Raw genomic sequence first — 20,321 nt, 5'->3', positions numbered from 1 at the left:
CTTACATCTGTCAGAATCGTTAACATTAACAACTCAGGCAACAACAGACTTTGGTGAGGATTGGAGAAAGAGGATCTCTTTTGCATTGTTGGTGGCAATGCAAGCTGGTGCAGCCACTCTGGAAAACAGTATGGAGGTTCCTCAAAAAATTAAAAATAGGACTACCTTATGACCCAGCAATTGCACTACTAGGTATTTATCCAAGGAATATAGGTGGGCTGTTTCGAAGGGACACATGCACCCCCATGTTTATAGTAGCACTATCAACAATACCAAAGTATGGAAACAGCCCCTATATATATATATATATATATATATATATATATATATATATATATATAAAATGGAGTATTACTCGGCAATACAAAAGAATGAAATCTTGCCATTGGCAACTACATGGATAGAACTGGAGGGTATTATGCTAAGTGAAATTAGTCAGCAAAAGACAAACATCATATGACTTCACTCATATGAGAACTTTAAGAGACAAACTAGATGAACATAAGGGAAGGGAAACAAAAATAATATAAAACAGGGAGGTGGACAAAACATAAGAGACTCTTAAATATGGAGAACAAACAGAGGGTTACTGGAGGGTTTGTGGCAGTGGGGAATGGGCTAAATGGGTAAGGGGCATTGAGGAATCTACTCCTGAAATCATTGTTGCGCTATATGCTAACTAACTTCGATATAAATTTTAAAAAAAAATTAAAAAAGCCATTTGTAACATTTGCAGTGTTTATACTAAAAAATTTAACTGCTGGGGCTCGGTTGCTCAGTGGGTTGAGTATCTGACTCTTGATTTCAACTCAGGTCATAATCCCAGTGTTTTGAGATTGAGTCCCTCATTAGGCTTGGTGCTGAGCATGGAGCCTACTTAAGAATCTCTCTCTCTCTCTCTCTCTCTCTCTCTCTCTCTGTGTCTCTCTCTGTCTCTCTCCCTCAGCCCCTCTCTCCCACTTGTGCACACACTCTCCCCCCACAAAAAAAAAAATTAATTGCTTATTTTAGTATGATTAAAGATAGATTTAGTTGCCACTTACAACCACTTCCACTTGTTTTTTGTGTTTCATTCAGTGTTTGACATCTTATTATGTCTGGTTTTTATTTCAGTTTTCTTACATTGTCTTAAATATAGAATAAGTGTTGAAACAGACAAATTTCCTTGATACAGATCATTTGAATCATAGTACAATCAAACTATAAGAATCCTGACAGAAACTTCTCAAACACCAGAATGACCACAGTTAAATTTTTATCATGGTTCTAAATTATGGATAATCATTTTTCAATATTTTAACTATAATGAGATTATTATTTATAGACATCTTATATAATACAATTAGTAAGAAATATATAATAAGAATAGATAAATAAACAATACATAATAAAGAGAATATTCACAAAATGAATAATAGTAACTAACCATCCCTGTAAACTGGGATTTTAAGCCTATTGTGGGTTTGTGGTAAATAAGTCACCTCCAACGCTAACATACTGAGAACTCCTGAACGCCCAGTTTTTCTGGATCAGTGTTATAGAAGGTTCTTATTTCTTCAGCCATGCCAAGACTCTGAAGGGCTTGGCCTCACTTACACTTACCCAGTTCTAAAGCAAACTTGCTTTATGCATCCCTGAAGAGGGGACAATTCAGTGGCCTGCTTCTACCCCCTTCTGGTGTCCAAATGGGACCATTAGAGGGATTACTCAAAGAATGAGACCATTTAATTTATTGTCCAAAGCAGGTTGTATATGAGTGTCATTAAATAATCCTATGAGTAAACAAGCAGAAACCTGGACTATCCTGGCAAACAGATGTTTTTTATTCAATATACTGAAAAGGCTCTGACTTTTAGATCCAACAATCTTCCTTTATTCCTTTAGGGTAATACAGACTGTTGGTCATTACCCTTCCTAATCTGAGAAAAAGGCAGCAAGTAATCAAATAGAGGATCATTTCCAAAGAACAGAAAAATAAATAAATAAAAGAAATGCAGAGGTAACTGAACATGTAGGTAAGTTTGAATTGGAGGATGTAAGAAAAGACTCTTCTGAAAGAATGGTCTGTTTAATTTGATCACAGATAGGGTTTCCAAATCAACATTCCAGACAAAGTGTACAGAGCCAGCCCCATAATCTCCTACCACTGCCCTCGACTCAACTTCACTGCTGCTTGTCTTCACTAATTATTTATTTTGTGCCTGGCATTGTTCTGGTTGCTAGAAATTCAGACAGAAATATTACACACACTGACTTTGAGGGACCATAGTATAGCATGATGTTTGGGGAAATGATATTCTTTTTCCCCTTGTTGATACAGATGGAGCATAGAGTGCATCTGACATATCTAACCACTTTCTTCTTGAAATCTTCATTTATTCATTTCATCAGCCCTATCTTCTCCTAATTTCCACCCTATCTCAAAATAGAATTAAAAAAAATTCTCCAACATTGAGGCAGCACCATTAACCTTCGTGGCTAGTCTGAAGAAGCTTGAATGAGAGTATGGCTTTTAATGTATGCCTATACTCACAGAATGTTTCAATCTTTTGATACCAATCCCATGGCCAAGCTTCCATGTCTGGGTCAGGTTGTGAACAATAAGAATCATATTTGGGTTCTGAGTATTGTGTTCAGGGTCAGCAGGAATGCCTAAGGCTGCGTCTGTTTTACATATTATATAAAACTTACGTAGGATGACACACATTTTGTAGCACATGGCCAGCAAGGGCCAGATGTGTACTTCAAGATATGAGTGTTTAGATTTCACAACATTTTTTACAATGTATTTGAATTTAGCTTGTTTTTTCTTTTTTTTGATGTTGGTGTTTATTTATTTGAGAGAAGGCATGCAAGCAAGGGAGGAATAGAGAGAGAGGGAGAGAGAGAAATCCCAAGCAGGCTATGTAGCTTGAACCCATAAACTGTGAGATCATGACCTGAGTTGAAATCAAGATTTGGATGCTTAGCTGACTGATCCACCCAGGCAACCCTAACTTGTTTTTATACCTTTGTAATTTTGCAGCTCTTAACTCATAAATTAATTCAAATAATTCAATAATTATTTGCTAAATGCCCACTTGGTGCTAAACCTCATTTTGCATTTCAGTGAGCATAAACCAGACATGGCTCCTGGTCTTCCAGAACTTCCAATAGATCTAATGGAAAATCAGCATACGATAAGTGGTATAAACACAAAGCAGGGTATTGTGCTAAGAGTAACTTATTTGAGAGAAAGAAGAAATGTTGGTGGGTTACAAAAATCCCTCTGAGGAAGCCACAATGAACTTTACCAAAGAAGAAAAAGTAATTGTTGGCTATGTCATCTGGAGTGGGAGAATCCTGAATGAAGAAAAGAGGTTTTGTGCAAATACTTGAAACAGATCATTCTAAGCAGAGAGAAGATTAAGAACAAAGACTCTGAGGCAGGAATACTCTCAATTTGTTTTGAGGAATTAAAGATTCCTGGATATTAGGGAGCTAAAATAACAGTGGTCTATGATGTAGATGGAGAGGTTTGTGAGGGTCAGATCATTTAAAGTTTTCTGACTATGAGAAATAAATTATTTTTTATTTTAAGAGCAATGAAAATCCATCAGTGGCATTTGTTTTGTTTTGCTTTGTTTTGTTTTGTTTAACATAAGCTCATGTGATCCAGTAGATGTTTGCAGAAAAGCAATCTGGTTTCTTTGGGGAGAATACAACTTTAGGGGGCAAGTGCAAAACAATAAATCTAGCTGGTAAATTAGCCAATTACAATAGCCAAGGAACAGTTGATGATGTTGTTTACCAGTACAGTGACAGTGTGTAATGTATAGGTAAGAAGTGGACACATTCTGGGTATGTTTTAGGGTGGAAACTATAGAAATAGATGAAGGATTTGATATCCAGGAAAGGGAAGGAAAGGGAAGAATTGAGAAAGATTCTTGAGAGTTTTCTTAAGCAATATTGTGATTGGTGAAGGCATTATGAGGAAAACCAAATATTTTTTGTTATAATTTGAGTTTTGAGATGAAATATCCAGATGAAGATATCAAAGTAGGCAGCTGTATCCATGAGTATGAGCTCACAGGAGAGGTGAGGACTTTGAGGTGTAAATTTCAGGCTACAATGGTGAATAAAAATTAACACTATGCCCCCTCTCAGGGAACTTAGTAGAGACCTTAGTCTCTTATGTAGGCTAATGAATATCAAATTGTAAATTCAATAAGTTATATAAAGATAAATATGGTTACCCAAATAATAGATATGCGGGGGAAATCTGTCTTAGTTAAGGGGCTTCCTGAGAAGTAATAGTTGAATTGAAGACGAAAGGGACAGGCTGGTTTTAAAAGTGGAGGAGAGGTTGGGGAGAAGATGGGAAAGACCATCTCTGTGAAAAGAGCATCTTAGGCAGAAAGAATATTTGGAAGGAAATCTCATGAAAGAATAAAAATGGTGTTTGAGAAATAAAAGAAGGTAAGTGCTTGAGGCTGAGGCTAACAGATTTGTCTTCCAAGAGCAAACACTCCAATCATTCAACGAAGGAGACAATTAAAAATAGCAGGCTAAGTTATCTAATGCGGAGAGGGGTTCAGGGCAAGCAATAACAATAGACAGGATTCTAGAAAAGGTCTCACAGGGAAACAAGGTGCATTCAGAAGAAGGTTAGCCTGAGGAGCTGCCTGGTGGGCTAGTATGACAAAGATGGGAAATAGGTCACAAGATGAAGTCAGAATCTGAGGCTAATTTAACATGTTGGAACAATTAAATCAAACACACAAGCCAGTATGGACTTTTAAACATCTGCCTACATTATAAGAGGCTTAAACCATTTATCATGACTCCCAGGGGCAGAACTCAATGTGAGGAAGAAGCAAGTCAATTCTGTTGCAATGAGGCTTTTTAAAATTCCGGACTTAACTGACATTGACCCTCTTTCGAATCTTTAGAATGGTAGGTTCTCGTGAAGAGAAAAAAAAAACCCTGCTCATATGTTCAATAAATGTATATTAAATGAATACTTAACCTACTGATTCAATAAATGACTAAGTGGGCTGGTGTCTGAGACTGTCTTCAACCTAAGTCTCCATATCACAAGGGCACAGATAAGTTGAACATCTCAGGGGGTGAGAATTCTACTGGGAAATCACTCACCAAAGGCCTCTTGCATAAATATTACTCTCTACTTATCACCACAGGAGAACAAAAAGTACTTCTTGGCTATGTTATCTGAAGTGGAATAAAACAGGAGCGTCTTTCCCTAAGTACTATTTGGAGGAAAAATATACTTGGAGAGCAGCAGAAAATGGAAAACTATGGGTACACAGTGACTATTTAAACAGATTTTGGATACTTAAAAGCTAAATCTTACTCTTTAAAAAAATTTTTTAACGTTTATATTTATTTTTGAGGCAAAGAGAGACAGAGCATGAGTGGGGGAGGGGCAGAGAGAGAGGGAGACACAGAATCTGAAGCAGGCTCCAGGCTCTGAGCTGTCAGCACAGAGCCCAACACAGGGCTTGAACTCGCCAACACAGGGCTTGAACTCGCCAACGGCAAGATCATGACCTGAGCTGAAGTTGGACACTCAACTGACTGAACGACCCAGTTGCCCTGCCAATTCTTACTCTTTATTTTCAATGCTTAATGAATTAGAGGGAAGAAACTAATAATTACTTTAAAAACCTCAGCTCTCAATTTTACAGGTACACCTTTTACCAGAACCTCTGGGAAAATATTCCAGGTAACATATCTTTTCTGAAAATTAGCTTCCTCTAGTCTATTCGCTTTCGCTTGTGGCTTCTAAGGACATCTATGCATCTTGCCAGTGGATGAATAATGGCTCTTAAATGACATCAGGAGAACACTATTCTCTTCCAGGTAGCAGATAATACATGGCTAAAGAAGAGAGTTACTCATCTAATACTCTGTAAACTTAATTAACTTTAAGTATATTTTCATTTACTTAGAAATTTCACCTTACTCATCTGAAATTGGAGGATTTCTTTTGGAAAATACTTCCTTTCTGCTCGGAAGAAGTATCTCAGTTCCAGAATTACCGGTTTGGTAAGCCCTATCATGAATTCTTCCTCCTTTCTTCTCACTGGATTTTCTGGCCTGGAGCAGCAGTATCCCTGGATCTCCATTCCCTTTTTGACCATCTATGCCATGGTGCTTTCGGGCAATTGCATGGTGCTACATGTGATCCGGACAGAGCCCAGCCTGCACCAGCCCATGTTCTACTTCCTGGCCATGCTGGCCCTCACTGACCTGTGCATGGGGCTGTCCACATTCCACACAGTGCTGGGGATCCTGTGGGGGTTCATTCGAGAAATCAGCCTGAATTCCTGCATTGCCCAGTCCTATTTTATCCATGGTCTTTCCTTCATGGAGTCCTCTGTTCTCCTTACGATGGCCTTTGATAGGTATGTTGCTATTTGTAATCCACTGCGTTATTCCTCCATTCTGACTAATTCCAGGATTTTCAAAATTGGGCTCACCATAGTAGGTAGGAGTTTCTTCTTTATTACACCCCCCATTATCAATCTGAAATTTTTCCATTACTGCCATTCCCACATCCTCTCTCACTCATTCTGCCTACACCAGGATCTTCTCCGCCTTGCTTGCTCAGACATAAGATTCAATAGCTACTATGCCCTGATGCTGGTCATTTTCACACTATTGTTGGATGCTATTCTGATCCTTTACTCCTATTTCCTGATTCTTAGGTCAGTGCTGGTAATTGCCTCTCAGGAGGAGCGGCATAAATCATTTCAGACTTGTGTCTCCCACATTTGTGCTGTTCTCGTGTTCTACATCCCTATCATTAGCCTCACAATGATGCACCGTTTTGGCAAGCATCTCTCCCCTGTGGTCCATGTACTTATGGGCAACATCTACATCCTTTTTCCACCTTTGATGAACCCCATCATCTACAGTGTCAAGACCCAGCAGATTCGTAGCAGAATGCTCAGACTCTTTTCTCTGAAAATATATTGAGGTGCTCAGGTCTTTAAAAAAACAAAACAGCAACAATAACTAACACACAAAATTCAATACCAAAAAATGAATTTTATTAGAGATTTAGCCCAGGGTCTATGATTCTTGATTTTAAAATACATTTTAAACATAAATGCAGAAACAAGTCCCATTTTAGGCTATGTTTTGGAAGTCAACTGTTCTTAGGGCTAGAGGTGGGAGACTCCATCTGAAACATTCCATAAATTTTCTACCAACTGTCAATTTGTGTAAAACAAGACAGTATGTTCATGCCATAAGTATGATCATATTCAAGAAAGGATAAAACTAGTTATTGTGCCCCAAATGGATATTCAAGTATTTTCTTTGCATTGAAACAGAGCTGGATTCAAATCCTAGGTCTTCTGGTTTCAAAGGTGGATACCTTGAAGCTTCTTTAATTCTGAGACTCAATTAATCTTCAAAATGGGGAAAGTGCCCAACTCACAAGGATGTTGTGATAACTAGATGGACCAGAATTGTGCAGTAGAATTTTTCTAAAAGGATGGAGACGTTTTCTAATATAGAATAATATAGACGAACATATAACAATAGCTTCATGTGGCTATTGAGCCCTTGAAATGTAAATAATATAACTGGGCAAGTACATTTTTGATCTGGTTAATTGTAGTTAATTTATATTTAAATGTTAAAAGAAGGTTGTTTTGGACAATGCAGTGGCTGCTTTATTGGACACTGCAAGTATAAAGAGCACGTAAAATGGAATATGACTATAGATTCAATTTTCCCCACATCTACTTTATTTATTTTTTAAAGATTTAAAAATGTTTTAAAGTAATTTCTATAGTTAACATGGGCTTGAACTTACAACCCCAAATCAAGAGTTGAATGTTCCACCAACTGAGCCAGTCAGGCATCCGTCACATCTACCTTAAATTGGAATCCTCACTAGTTATATTTTATATGTAGACTCCATATGTGGGAGTGGATTTGGCTCCAAATCCTTCACTTTTAAATCTAAATAGGGGAATAATCTGAGCAGATGAAACTTTAGGCTTATGATTGATTCTGATTTATTTTTTTTAAATTTTTTAACATATATTTATTTTTGAGAAGAGAGAGACAGAGCATGAGTGGGGGAGGAGGGAGAAAGAGGGAGACACAGAATCTGAAACAGGCTCCGGGCTCTGAGCTGTCAGCACAGAGCCCGACGCGGGGCTCGAACTCACAGACTGTGAGATCATGACCTGAGCCGAAGTTGGACGCTTAACTGACTGAGCCACCCAGGTACCCCTGATTGATTCTTATTTAAAAAAAAAAAAAAAATATATATATATATATATAAAACATAAATAGGTTCCCTTCTAAGTAATATAGTTCAATTTTCAAAAGAAGGGGAGAAAGAAAGGAAAAAGGTATCTGTGCAGAGATAAAGAGAAAATAATTGGTTTAATATTATTAAAATCTCTTAAGTACCTAAGGAGGAAAGTGTTAGCTAATACTCAGCAGATTAATGCATCAGAGTAATCTTACACCAAGGAAGCAAGTATTTCTGAATATTTTTAGATATAAACCTAAATCTATGTACTTAAATTTTATTTTTAATTTTTTAATATTATTTCTATTTATTTTTGAGGCAGAGAGAGACAGAGCATGAGCAGGGGAGGGGCAGAGAGAGAGAGGGAGACACAGACTCCAAAGCAGGCTCCAGGCTCTGAGCTGTCAGCACAGAGCCGGAGACGGGGCTTGAACCCACGAACTGCAAAATCATGACCTGAGCTGAAGTCAGATGCTTAACGAACTGAGCCACCCAGGTGCCCCTGTACTTAAAAATTTTATTCCAGACTTGTGTTTATATATTTCTCTCCTTGCTATTGTTCCATTCAATTAAGTAGTCAGTGTAGAAAGCAAAAAGACACACTTTAGTTTCCAACCGCTTAAAAGTGGGGAAATAGTTCCTGGACAGAGCAAAGCACCTTGGCATGTGCCAATTGCACAAGATCCATATGACCAGTTTTAGAATGAAACGAGAGTTAGCTACTGAGTCGGCAGAGGTCATGTTGTGTCTCACGGATCATCTTTGGGCACACATCGCTCAGCGGCTAGACAAGCTTCCCTTCAATGTCTTGATGCTACATAATCACCTTTGCTCAGCACTGACTCCGTTTGGGGGAAGCAGGGGCCTCTGCAACTGCAGGACATGTTCTGCCCTGCCAGGCATGCTGGGAGACTGATGTGAACTTATATGGAGTTAATGGAACAGAGACATATGCCTAACACACCTGAGTCGTTGGTTGGAGAGTCATGTTTAATATGAGGAGTGGGAAGGTCCATTTGAAGACTCTATTCATCAAGGCTCTGAGTATCTGTACCTCAGATTATGGCAACTTGTAGGAATATGAGCCAAAATAGTTGGAACCAATGGCTGTGGACAATGGGCTTGAAAATATCTGGTACATACTCAGAAATCACAGCTGGTTCTAGAACTGGGTAATTGGACTATAATGATAAGACTTGTGAAGAACTTCAGATTGTCTTAAAATCCATGACCCAGTGGAAGGGGGTCAAAGGAAGGAAAATGAAGGAAGGAAACTGATGAAAATACACTTCCTGATTACTGGGTTTTATACAGAAAGGAACAAGTTACGAAAGTTTGTGCTTTGGATTGTATGCTTTACATAGGCCTCTCTATCTTGGAGCACTAACATAAAATAACTAAACCCCTTCCTAGGGAGGATGGCAATTTTAGAGCCATCAGCTAGGGTCCTCACATTGAGAATTGACAGACCTACCACAGGTATTAAAAATACCATCTGGGGGGACCTGGGTGGCTCGGTCGGCTAGGAGTCTGACTTTGGCTCAGGTCATGATCTCACAGCTTGTGAGCTTGAGCCCCTCATCGGGCTCTGTGCTGACAGCATGGAGCCTGGAGCCTGCTTCGGATTCTGTCTCCCTCTTTCTCTCTGCCCCTCCCCTGCTCACACTCTGTCTCTCTCTGTCTCTAAAGCAAATAAACATTAAAAAAAAATAAAAAAAAAAAAGAGAGCTATCAAGCTATGAAAAGACATGGAAGAGCCTTTAATGCACAGTTTGGAGTGAAAGAAGCCATCCAGAGAAGGTTACATCTGTATATGATTCCAACTATATGACATTCTGGAAAAGGCAAAACTATAGAAATTAGAAACAGCATAAAGATTAGTGTAGCCAGGAGTGTAGGAAGAGAGAGGGAGAGTTGAATGGGTGGAGCACAGGGAATTGTAGAGTAGTGAAAGTGATCTGTAAGATACTGTGATGGAGGGTATATGACATTATGTACAGGTATCCCCCACTTTTTGAAAGTTCACGTTATGCCCCTTAGCTCTTCGGAAAGACCTACCTCAGTACCTGTTGTCACTACTTGAAAGAACTCTGAAGAGTATTTTCACTTTTACAAAATAAGCGAAAAGCAAAACAAGCATTCAGTGTGTGTTTTGCATTGAACCATAATAGAGGGAGCGAGAGGAGGCCAGCCTTCCTGGGGACCCACACTCAACATCACAACATCAACCCCCCAGAGTTTTGAAACGTGTCTCTGAGCATCTGTGCTTTATCCAGATTAATTTTGTGCATCTATTAGCAAGACATATCTGAAGGCGCCAGAAAACCATAACAGAGGTTATTTTGGGGGACTGGAAATGTTAAAACAATTTTTCATATGAATTAATGGTAATTGCTTCTTTGTTTTATGCCATTTCAGCTCAGGAATCGTTCCATAGGAAAGTTCTACTCTTGGATAGATCTGTACTTATCAGAAGCATAGAACTGTAACAGAGAAAGTGAATCTTGATGTAAACTGTGGGCTTTGGTTAATAGTAATGCATCAATATTGGCTCAATGGTTTACAAATCAGACACGCAATCATTAAGTTTTTATATAAAATGGGAGTAGTAAAAAGGACACACTAGTAGCTTCAAAAGGGAAATGATTAAGTTAGTAAACAAACAGCTGATACCTGTAGGATTGGAAACCAGAATGGCCTTGCCAATATCCACAGTAACACAGGATCTAGAAGGTAGCATAAAATCCCTGTGAAATTTTGAGGAAAGCTACTGGGATCCTGACGATAACAGTAGACACTTGTATCTCTGTATGTTTACACGTTCCTTGCCCTCCCTCAATCGATAAGGAGCAGAAGAGCCAACCCATATTTTCATGTATAGGGAGAAAAACAATCTCCTACTTTCTGAGCCAGCCCCCAAGCCACACCCAAAAGACTGTCTAGGGAGAGAGGGTTGGGGGACAGTAGCCTACTGTTAGGGAAAACACTGGAAATACCACAAACCCTGACACAAATGCCAAAAAAGAGAGTCCACCCTGTAATGGAAAGTAGTGAGAACAGATCTGAGGCCTTTTGAGTCAGACATTCCTCAAATGGGGATTTAATAGCAGTAGTTGAAAGTGCATGGACATAGGCTTGAAAATACTCTTGAGCAAGTGTTGATTTTGTGGGAGGAAAAACCATGACAGAAATGGTTGTCATTAAAACTGACAAAAAACTAGTAACCACCTTATTCTGAAAGAACCCCCTCACTCTCCTGTATACAACTGTTATCAATATTCCTGGAAAACAGGAAGCATTTCCAGTGAAGAGCTTCTGTCTAAAATAGAAAATAAAAATAAAAATGAAAATAAAAATGTTTCTGGTGATAAATGCTCTGTCTCCCCTGCAAGAACACCCACACAACACACACAGACACACTCAAACACCGGTGTGTCCTAGAGAAACTACATTATATTGCTTCGATCTGAAGTCATTCCCTCTATGAATAATTGGTAGATATGGGAATAAAATAAGAAAATAAAGACAGTAGAGAAATAGACAAGAAATAGATCATATGATATAAGAATTGTTTAAAGTTGGGGTGCCTGGGTGGCTCAGTTGGTTACGCTGCCGACTCTTGATTTCATCTCAGGTCGTGATCTTGCGATTAGTGGGTTCAAGCCCCACATCAGGCTCCGTGCTGATAGCGCAGAGTCTGCTTGGGATTCTCTCCCTCTCTCTCTCTTTCTCTGGCCCTCCCCCGTTCATGCTTGCTCTCTCTCAAAAATAAATAAACTTAAAAAAAAGTTAAATTTAACAAATTGAAGTCAGGACCAAAAAGAAATTATGAAATCATTTCAAAATATTTGCTATGTTATAATTTTTATCTCTTGTGTAACAAACCATCCCCAAACTTAGTGTCTCCAAACAACAATGACTTATTGTTTCTCACAATTCTGTGGGTCAACAATCCAGGTAAGGCTTGACCGTATGGTTCTGTTTCCATAAGGAGTGGGCTGTGGTACCTCAATAGGTAGCATTCAACTAAGAATTCAGCCTCAGCTGAGTTGAAAAGTCCACGGACTTCAGTCCCCTGCCTGGTGCCTTTGGGCTCATCTCCATAGTCACCCTCTCTCCATGGGGATAGCTTCTTCATATTATTGGTATGATTTCAGTGGAGTTCTATTCCTAATATGGGTGCCTGGCTTTGAATAAAAAACAAGGTAGAAGTTGCCAGACTTCATATTACATTGGCTCAGTCACCCAAGAACATCACCATCATTCCTGCTACATTATGTGGTCACAAGAACTGTCATCCCAGGTTCAAGGGAAGGAGAAATGGGCTCCACCACAGATGACAGCAGCAGCACACACAGAGAGATAGAGAAGGACATGATTGCAGTCAGCTTCTCAGATTACCTTCCACAGTGTGCAGAAGCGAACCTATTGTAATGGAATGGAGAAAGAATAATAACCAAGAGAGACAAAATTCGTGTGAGGGTCCGTGATAGATACAGAAAAGACAAAAAAGGTTTACTACATATATGAAAAGATTCTCCAAATTTTTTTTAAAAAGCAAAATTAAACAATAAAAGAAATGTGAAATCAAGATTATGATTATAATTAGAACCTTAGCCCAACCCCCAGACAATCCCAATGCATTTAGAGAAAAGTTACCAGGACAGAGAAAGTTTAAAAAGAAAACGGAAAAGGAAAGAGAGGCACCTGGGTGACTCAGTCAGTTAAGCCTTCGACTCTTGATCAGGTCATGATCCCAGGTTGTAAGATCAAGACTCATGTCAGGCTTCACGCTGAGCACTGAGCACTGAATAGGGATTCTTTCTCTCCCTGTTCCTATGTCCCTCGTCCACTCTCTTTGTCTCTGAAAGAAGAAGGAGGAAGAGGAGGAGGAGGAGGAAGAGGAGGAGGAGGAGGAGGAGGAGGAGGAAAGGGAGAAAGAAGAGAAGAAGAGCAGCTCAGGCTGAGAAAATAAAAATCCACATCAAAATCCAAATAAAACTCTCTATGGTAGCTAATGGCATTTCTGGACCCTTCTCATGCGAATTCTACCATGTGACCAATGGAAGAGAGAGAAAGCCAAGGAGCCTTAAAATTTCAAGGTAAGTAAGGTGACAGAATCTAGTCTTAGGTGCCCTCTCAAAAGCGTACAATCCTTCCACATGTGGCATTCACAGTCTACATTTGCAGATGCCTCCATGGGAACAAGACAGTATTGCACTAGTAAGAAATCTCTGCCATGCAAAGGAGATCTGGGTACTCAATGCAAGTGTGTGCTAACTTGGATGTCCCAGAGTGCTGGACCAAGGAAACCCTGCACATGCTGTAGAGGGAGAGACAGTGGGCGTGTTTCTCCCAGGAGCCGACTCTGGGCCATCTCCTTCCACCAGTGTGTAAAGTTCAGTCCTCTGGGGACTGAAGGTCTAGGGCCTGAGAGATGCCTAGAGGAGGTATAAATAGCTCCACATTTGCTGTTTGTCTTCTGAACATCATCTTGATTTTATTTTTCTCTCTCAACCAGTTAAATACCTTCAGGATCCAAGAAAGTATAGGTAAGTAAGCTGAGTTTTGCTCAGCAAAGACATGTAGAAAAAGACACCTGGAAACACAGGGAAAAAAAAAAGAAAGAAAATCTTAGGGAACTCCAGAGGCAGCTCTGTCTTCCTAGCAACTAATCATCTTGCATTTCTCTCAGTCTTGACCTATGAGGCATTGGATGTGGCTGTAATGGGACTCATGGGCAATTGAGGTATCTCTTTGTGCTCTTTTCCTAAATGGGCCATCTGCAAAGGCACAAATAGTGGTTTTTCCTTTTAGACGCACTTGGTTTCCATTTTGCTCAATGGTTCTTTTTCTTTGAAATGTGGGCCTGAATGCTGTGCATAGATGCAATGAATTTGGATTCCAGTTCCAGTAGTAAAAGCAAGGCTTTGTAGCTAAACAAGTCTAGTAGTTAAAGAAAATGCATATATGTGTATGTATGTAAATACATGGCCGCATTTCGCCCTAAAATTTACAGACTATTCACTATACATCAGGTGCTGGGCTAAACACAGATTAAAAAACATAAACTCAGAGATTTCAACTCCCTTCCCTATATAACAAAGATGACACACTCAACATGAGGATAGAATAGAACCCCATTTCTTTTTTTTTTAATGTTTATTTATATATGAGAGACTGACAGAGAGAAAGCAGTGGAGGGGCAGAGAGAGAGGGAGATACAGAATCCAAAGTAGGCTCCAGGCTCTGAGCCTGAGCTGTCAGCACAGAGTCTGATGTAGGGCTCCAGCTCACAAACCATGAGATCATGACTTGAGCTGAAGTTGGATGCGTAACTGACTGAGCCACCCAAGTGCTCCTAAAACTCCATTTCTAAGCCAAGTTCACCATGCTGAATCGCCTGTACTTTATAAGACTGAAATGACAGATTGGGGGTGAAAATTACCAATTCACATTTGTGTCTAGCATATGAAAGTAAGTCTAGGCTTTTATGGATACAGTATATTAGCTCAATCTCTGTCTAGAGGATCCGAAGCTTGAAGTCCAAAAATTTGAACTTGTTCAATGTAATAATTATTTTGATCTTAATGATGGTAATTTTGCAAGTGCCCGAATCTCATCTGATGTTGAGCTAAAAATGTATCTGACATACGTGGCAACCACCCTAACATACTGACCCACATTTGTAATTGATGTTTACATTTAGGTGTTTTACAACTGGAAACTAAGCCTCCCATTAAGTAGTTTTTAGTGGTAATACAGTCAGAATAGGATGTAGCTATCACTTAAATATAATTCTATGGGTCCCAGATGTATGCAATCCCTATTAACAACACACTGCCTCTATGCATATATTCATGATTCAGTCAGAATCTGCCATTAGTAATATTATAAAATATGCTTCCTAGAGCCCCAGAGTTATAAGTTGGGGAGCTGCAAGTGATAATGCTATATCACAACAAAAAGGAATACAATGAAACAGATCACTCACTGGTGCCCCAAAAGATCACCGGGAAGGTTAGAAGAAAATCTGTAAAATTTGTCTTATGTCTCTTCTATCTCTGTTTCTTTTTCTTCCATCATTTAGACTCTCCTCTTCCCCATCTCGGATGTCCTGATGAAGCCCCACTCACTAAACATCCCCTCCCCATAACTGCACTTCACTCACAGATTAATCTTTTCTTTCTGTCCCCGAAACACCGTAATCCAATTGGAATTAAATTTCCAGCAATTAATTTTAGCTCTATGTTAAATGGCTACACAGTTGGTTTATGTAACTAAAGTAGATCGATAGACTTAAGCATCTCAACATTTTATTATATTATTTTGAAAGAATCATATACCATCTTAGGAAAGTCCTAATGGGGTGACCCTTTGAGTATTATGTCCGCTAAACTTTAACTCAATAAATGGCGTCCAAATGAATATAGAGAACAAACTAATGCTTGCCAAACAGGCTGCAGGTCGGAGGACTGGCAACATGAGTAAGGGAGAGAGGGATAGAAGCTTGCAGTCACGGGAATAAATGCCAAGCATGGGGAATCTGGTCAGTGGGATTGTAATAGGATTGCATGGTGACATACGGACACTCATGGCAAGTATATAACATACTATAACATATAGACTTGTGGAATCACAGTGTGGTACACTTGAAACTAATGGTACATTGCATATCAACTATACTTCAGTTAAAAAAAAAAGAAAAAGAAAGAAATGGATTCCAAACACTTCAATCATATGATATGAAGTACTAGAATACTGAACACCTAATAAAAACTGAAAGTAAAAGTGGTAAAACTATGCTGCACAAAGATATTGACTCCAATGCAATCAAGAGGTAAAAAGGCAGACATCTCTTAAGCCCATGTTCCTCTTAAGCAAATACATTCAGCCCCCTTTGATTTGAGAATGGGGACTGGGGGAGGATGGAAGCCACTTGTCATCCACCTGCTTTGTGTCCATATCTATACCCTCCCTCATAGCTATGTGTTTATAGGAACACGCCCCTTCACATACACATCCCACTGAAATGGGCTATCTCCTCGCTGGCATTTCACCCAACACATCCCTTGCTTTTATCCATTCTGTTGCAACTACAGAAAAGTAGTAACCAGTAGATTACACTCCCTCCCTTCTATTGAAGGCCTGGGGACTCCACTTCCTAATGTGAAACCCTGTTACTTCCTGCTTGGGGGTATTTTAAAGAAATATATTGTCTAATTTTCAAGCAGGGACCCAAATGGGACAGTGTATTTTTCCTTCACCACTTGTCAGGCATATCCATTCATTTAAGACTCCAACTCGGTTTGAGGCTGCATATTCTTTAGATTTTTAATATTCATCATATAATTTTAAGAAATATGTTGATTAGCTGAGAAGAATCAATGAAGTCACCTGTAGATGTTTAGTGCCTATCATGGCCCTTAGCATCATTCCAGTGGCCCATCAAGGTTGAGAAGAGCATATGTACTGTATTGCCTAAAATGTATTTAGTTAAAAATGAATTCCCTCCCTCTTCCTTACGCAGTCTAATACTTCAGGGATACGATCAGTGAACAATTTGATGACATGTTTTTGTGTCTAGTTTTATTTTTATAGGGAGTAGCGGGTGGTGGCCGCGATCAGAGCTTTCAAATCTACGCTGTCTGACCCTGAATCCAATGGGATCTGGGACAAGAAGCTGAAAGTCTGCGGAATATTTTTGCATCTGTTGGAATAACAACAGTATCCATGTTGAGGATCGTTGTAAAGGTCTTTTCAACAGGCTATTGTGAACATTTAATACGGTGATATTTATAAAGTGCTATGGCACATATGAAGCACTTATTAATGTGAAGCATTTTTTTCCCAAGATACGACTTAATTCTTCCATGGAAGGAGTCAGAGTGCAATTTTAGGTGCATTAATACGTCTCACTATCTTTTCACAGAGAAGAAAATATTGCCAAACAATCTAATCAGATGTCATTCAACCGAAAGTGGTGCTTCTCCTCAATCTTCAGTCAGACTTGTGGTCTTTAATCCAGATACTAGGTCTGGAATATACTGCCCCAGATGGCCCCTTTCTCTTACCATCACACCCATCCCCAGGATATGTGGTATGTCCTGACTGGAATCCCAGGACTGGAAGATTCTCATACCTGGATCTCCATCCCTATCTGTTCTATGTACATTTTGGCTGTCATAGGCAACATCTTCTTGTTCTTCCTGAATGTAACTGAGCACCATCTCCATGAGCCTATGTATGTCTTCCTTTCCATGCTGGCCTTATCAGATGTCCTGCTTTCCACAGCCACAGCCCCCAAGATGCTGGCCATCTTCTGGTTCCATTCCTTGGATATATCCGTTGGTAGTTGTGTATCTCAGATGTTCTTCATCCATTTCCTCTTTGTGGCAGAATCGGCTATTCTCCTGGCCATGGCATTTGACCGCTATGTGGCCATCTGTCACCCACTGAGATATACCACAATCTTAACCTCCTCAGCCACTGGGAAAATTGGCATCGCAGCTGTGGTCAGGAGCTTTATCATCTGCTTCCCATTCACCTTCCTGGTACACCGACTTACGTGTTGTGGGAGAAACATCATTCCCCATTCCTACTGTGAGCACATGGGTATTGCCAGATTGTCATGTGACAATATCAGTGTCAACATCATTTATGGCCTCACTGTGGCCCTGCTGTCTACAGGACTAGACATTGTGTTCATCATTATGTCCTACGCGATGATCCTTTGCAGTGTTTCAGTTACCTTCGACTCTGCCCGATTCAAGGCCCTCAACTCATGTGGTTCCCACATCTGTGTCATACTTATGTTCTATGCCCCAGCATTCTTTTCCTTTTTTGCCCATAGATTTGGGGGTAAAACTGTCCCTTAGCACATCTACATCCTGGTAGCCAACCACTATGTGGTAGCGCCCCCTATGCTAAACCCCATCATTTATGGGGTGAAGACCAAACAGATTCAAGACCGAGTAATTTTGCTTTTGTCCCCCATCAGCACACGTTGTTAAAATGAAGAATAATGCGAAATGCTGGCTATTTCTGAATAACCACCCCCCAACTTTTCTCTCTCTCTTTCTCACTCACATACACACACACACACACACACACACACACACACACACACACTGAATGAGCAATGGGAATAAAGAGAATCCATAAGTAACTCTCAATAAACTTAGAAGGATAATAAATGCCAAAGTTTCCAATGTATTTTCCTAAAGCACTTAAAATTGTTGAGAAAAATAAATGAATGATATTCTCAATTCTCCTATATATCCTATTATCTTGCATTTTAACTTGTTTTTTTTTTTAAATTTTGTTTTCAACGTTTATTTAATTTTGGGACAGAGAGAGACAGAGCATGAACGGGGGAGGGGCAGAGAGAGAGGGAGACACAGAATCGGAATCAGGCTCCAGGCTCTGAGCTTTCAGCTCAGAGTCCGACGAGGGGCTCAAACTCACGGACCGTGATATCGTGACCTGGCTGAAGTCGGACGCTTAACCGACTGCGCCACCCAGGCGCCCCATATTTTAACTTATTCTTAACCATACACAAGATAACACTAAGAAAAACATACTTTAGGGTTAAACCCAGATGGAATTGTCTTGGGTAGATCTGGGAAGCGAAAATAGTGAGTCATTGAGTGTTTGTAGCGACAGTTGAAATTCTGCTGAAATATAAAACACTCCCACCACAGTCAGTAAATACTGGGCCAGGAGCTTCAAGCCACAATAAACAATAAACAATAAGCAATAATTATTTCTATCTGTACCTTTTACGGCAATTAAAATGCGAGTTTTAAAATGAGATATTTTCTGAATCACTGATAGAAAGTCTACTGTATAGAAAAGGCACATCGTATAGGTTTATTGAATGAACAGATAATACTGAATGAAAACAAATAATAAGTGAAATCAACCCACCTGAGACCACATAGACAACTTAAAAGTTAACACTTTGTTCCCTACATAGTGAAGACTTTGGGCCCAAATCATTAATGAAGCATCCTGGTGTCAACAGACTTCACCAAGGGAGGGACTAACAGATGAAAAATACCATACCCAGGTCCAAAAAAAAGGCAGTGAAAGACTAAATAGGATGTGTACACATAGTTGTATTTAACGAGGCTCTATTCACACCACATATCATTTTATAGAAGCTTGTCTCCAGATTGTACCTTAATTTCCTTCATTCAAGATAGTATTCTTACAATCTCTCCTTCAGCAGGCCTTAGCACATGCTCTGAGAATGTGCAATCTGACCTTATATACACTTGAAGATAGACAAACAATGAACTTTCAAGCATTACCTTGAACACTTACAACCTTTTCAGGGTTAGCCTTTTTTCTTTGTTTTTCTATTATGTATATGTGATTTGTGTTTGTATACACTAGACACATTAATATGTGTACAATGTAATATATATATACACATTATAAAAACACACATATATACACATGCATGTTAATGATATATATATGATATATATATGATATAGGATGTATATATACACATGATGTAATATACATCACATATATATCACATATATATATCACATATATATATATATATATATTTTTTTTTTCTGAGATATCCCCAATTCACATTTGCTCAGAAGAGAAGTGCTCCCAACATCAAGGCACAAAGAAAGAAGTCTCTTGGGGCAAAATGACAACAAAAGCCACCAGTGGCCTTTGTGAGGCCTGAGCAGAGTCGCTGGGGAAGGCAAGTTCAGTCTGGTGTGGGCGGGCCATCAGGAGGAAGGCCTGACAACTGGGTCTCCCTTTGGGCCCGAGCAATCCTCATGCGTACTTCTCCAGAAACTTTATGTGAAAGTCCTTCACCTTCTGTAGAACTGTTTTCATCTTCTCCACCAGAGGGAGGATGGTCATTCTGAAGTGGTAGGTGCCTTCCCTCTGCCCGAAGCCGCTGCCAGGTACAACACAGATGCCAGTCTCCTCCTATATATATATATATATATATATATGTATATATATATATATATATATATAACAATCAATGTGGTAAATGAAAGCG

The 20,321-nt window shown here is 39.4% G+C and overlaps 1 protein-coding gene and 1 pseudogene across 1 annotated transcript; both read left to right on the top strand.

Annotated features, from left to right (window-relative positions):
• The first annotated feature begins 4,734 nt into the window (after window positions 1-4,734).
• On the top strand, window positions 4,735-6,981 carry LOC123600439 (olfactory receptor 51V1). The gene is made up of 2 exons (XM_045482494.1): window positions 4,735-4,767; window positions 6,019-6,981. Exons 1-2 carry the CDS (start codon window positions 4,735-4,737, stop codon window positions 6,979-6,981), a joined length of 996 nt encoding a protein of 331 aa, XP_045338450.1.
• A 10,347-nt stretch (window positions 6,982-17,328) lies between these two features.
• On the top strand, window positions 17,329-18,291 carry LOC123602493 (annotated as a pseudogene).
• Window positions 18,292-20,321: the final 2,030 nt, after the last annotated feature.

The sequence above is a fragment of the Leopardus geoffroyi genome, chromosome D1 (genome assembly GCF_018350155.1).
Source record: "Leopardus geoffroyi isolate Oge1 chromosome D1, O.geoffroyi_Oge1_pat1.0, whole genome shotgun sequence".
Classification (NCBI taxonomy): domain Eukaryota; kingdom Metazoa; phylum Chordata; class Mammalia; order Carnivora; family Felidae; genus Leopardus; species Leopardus geoffroyi.
The sequence above is the reverse complement of the archived record's forward strand: the minus strand, read 5'-3'. Positions and strand labels throughout refer to the sequence as shown.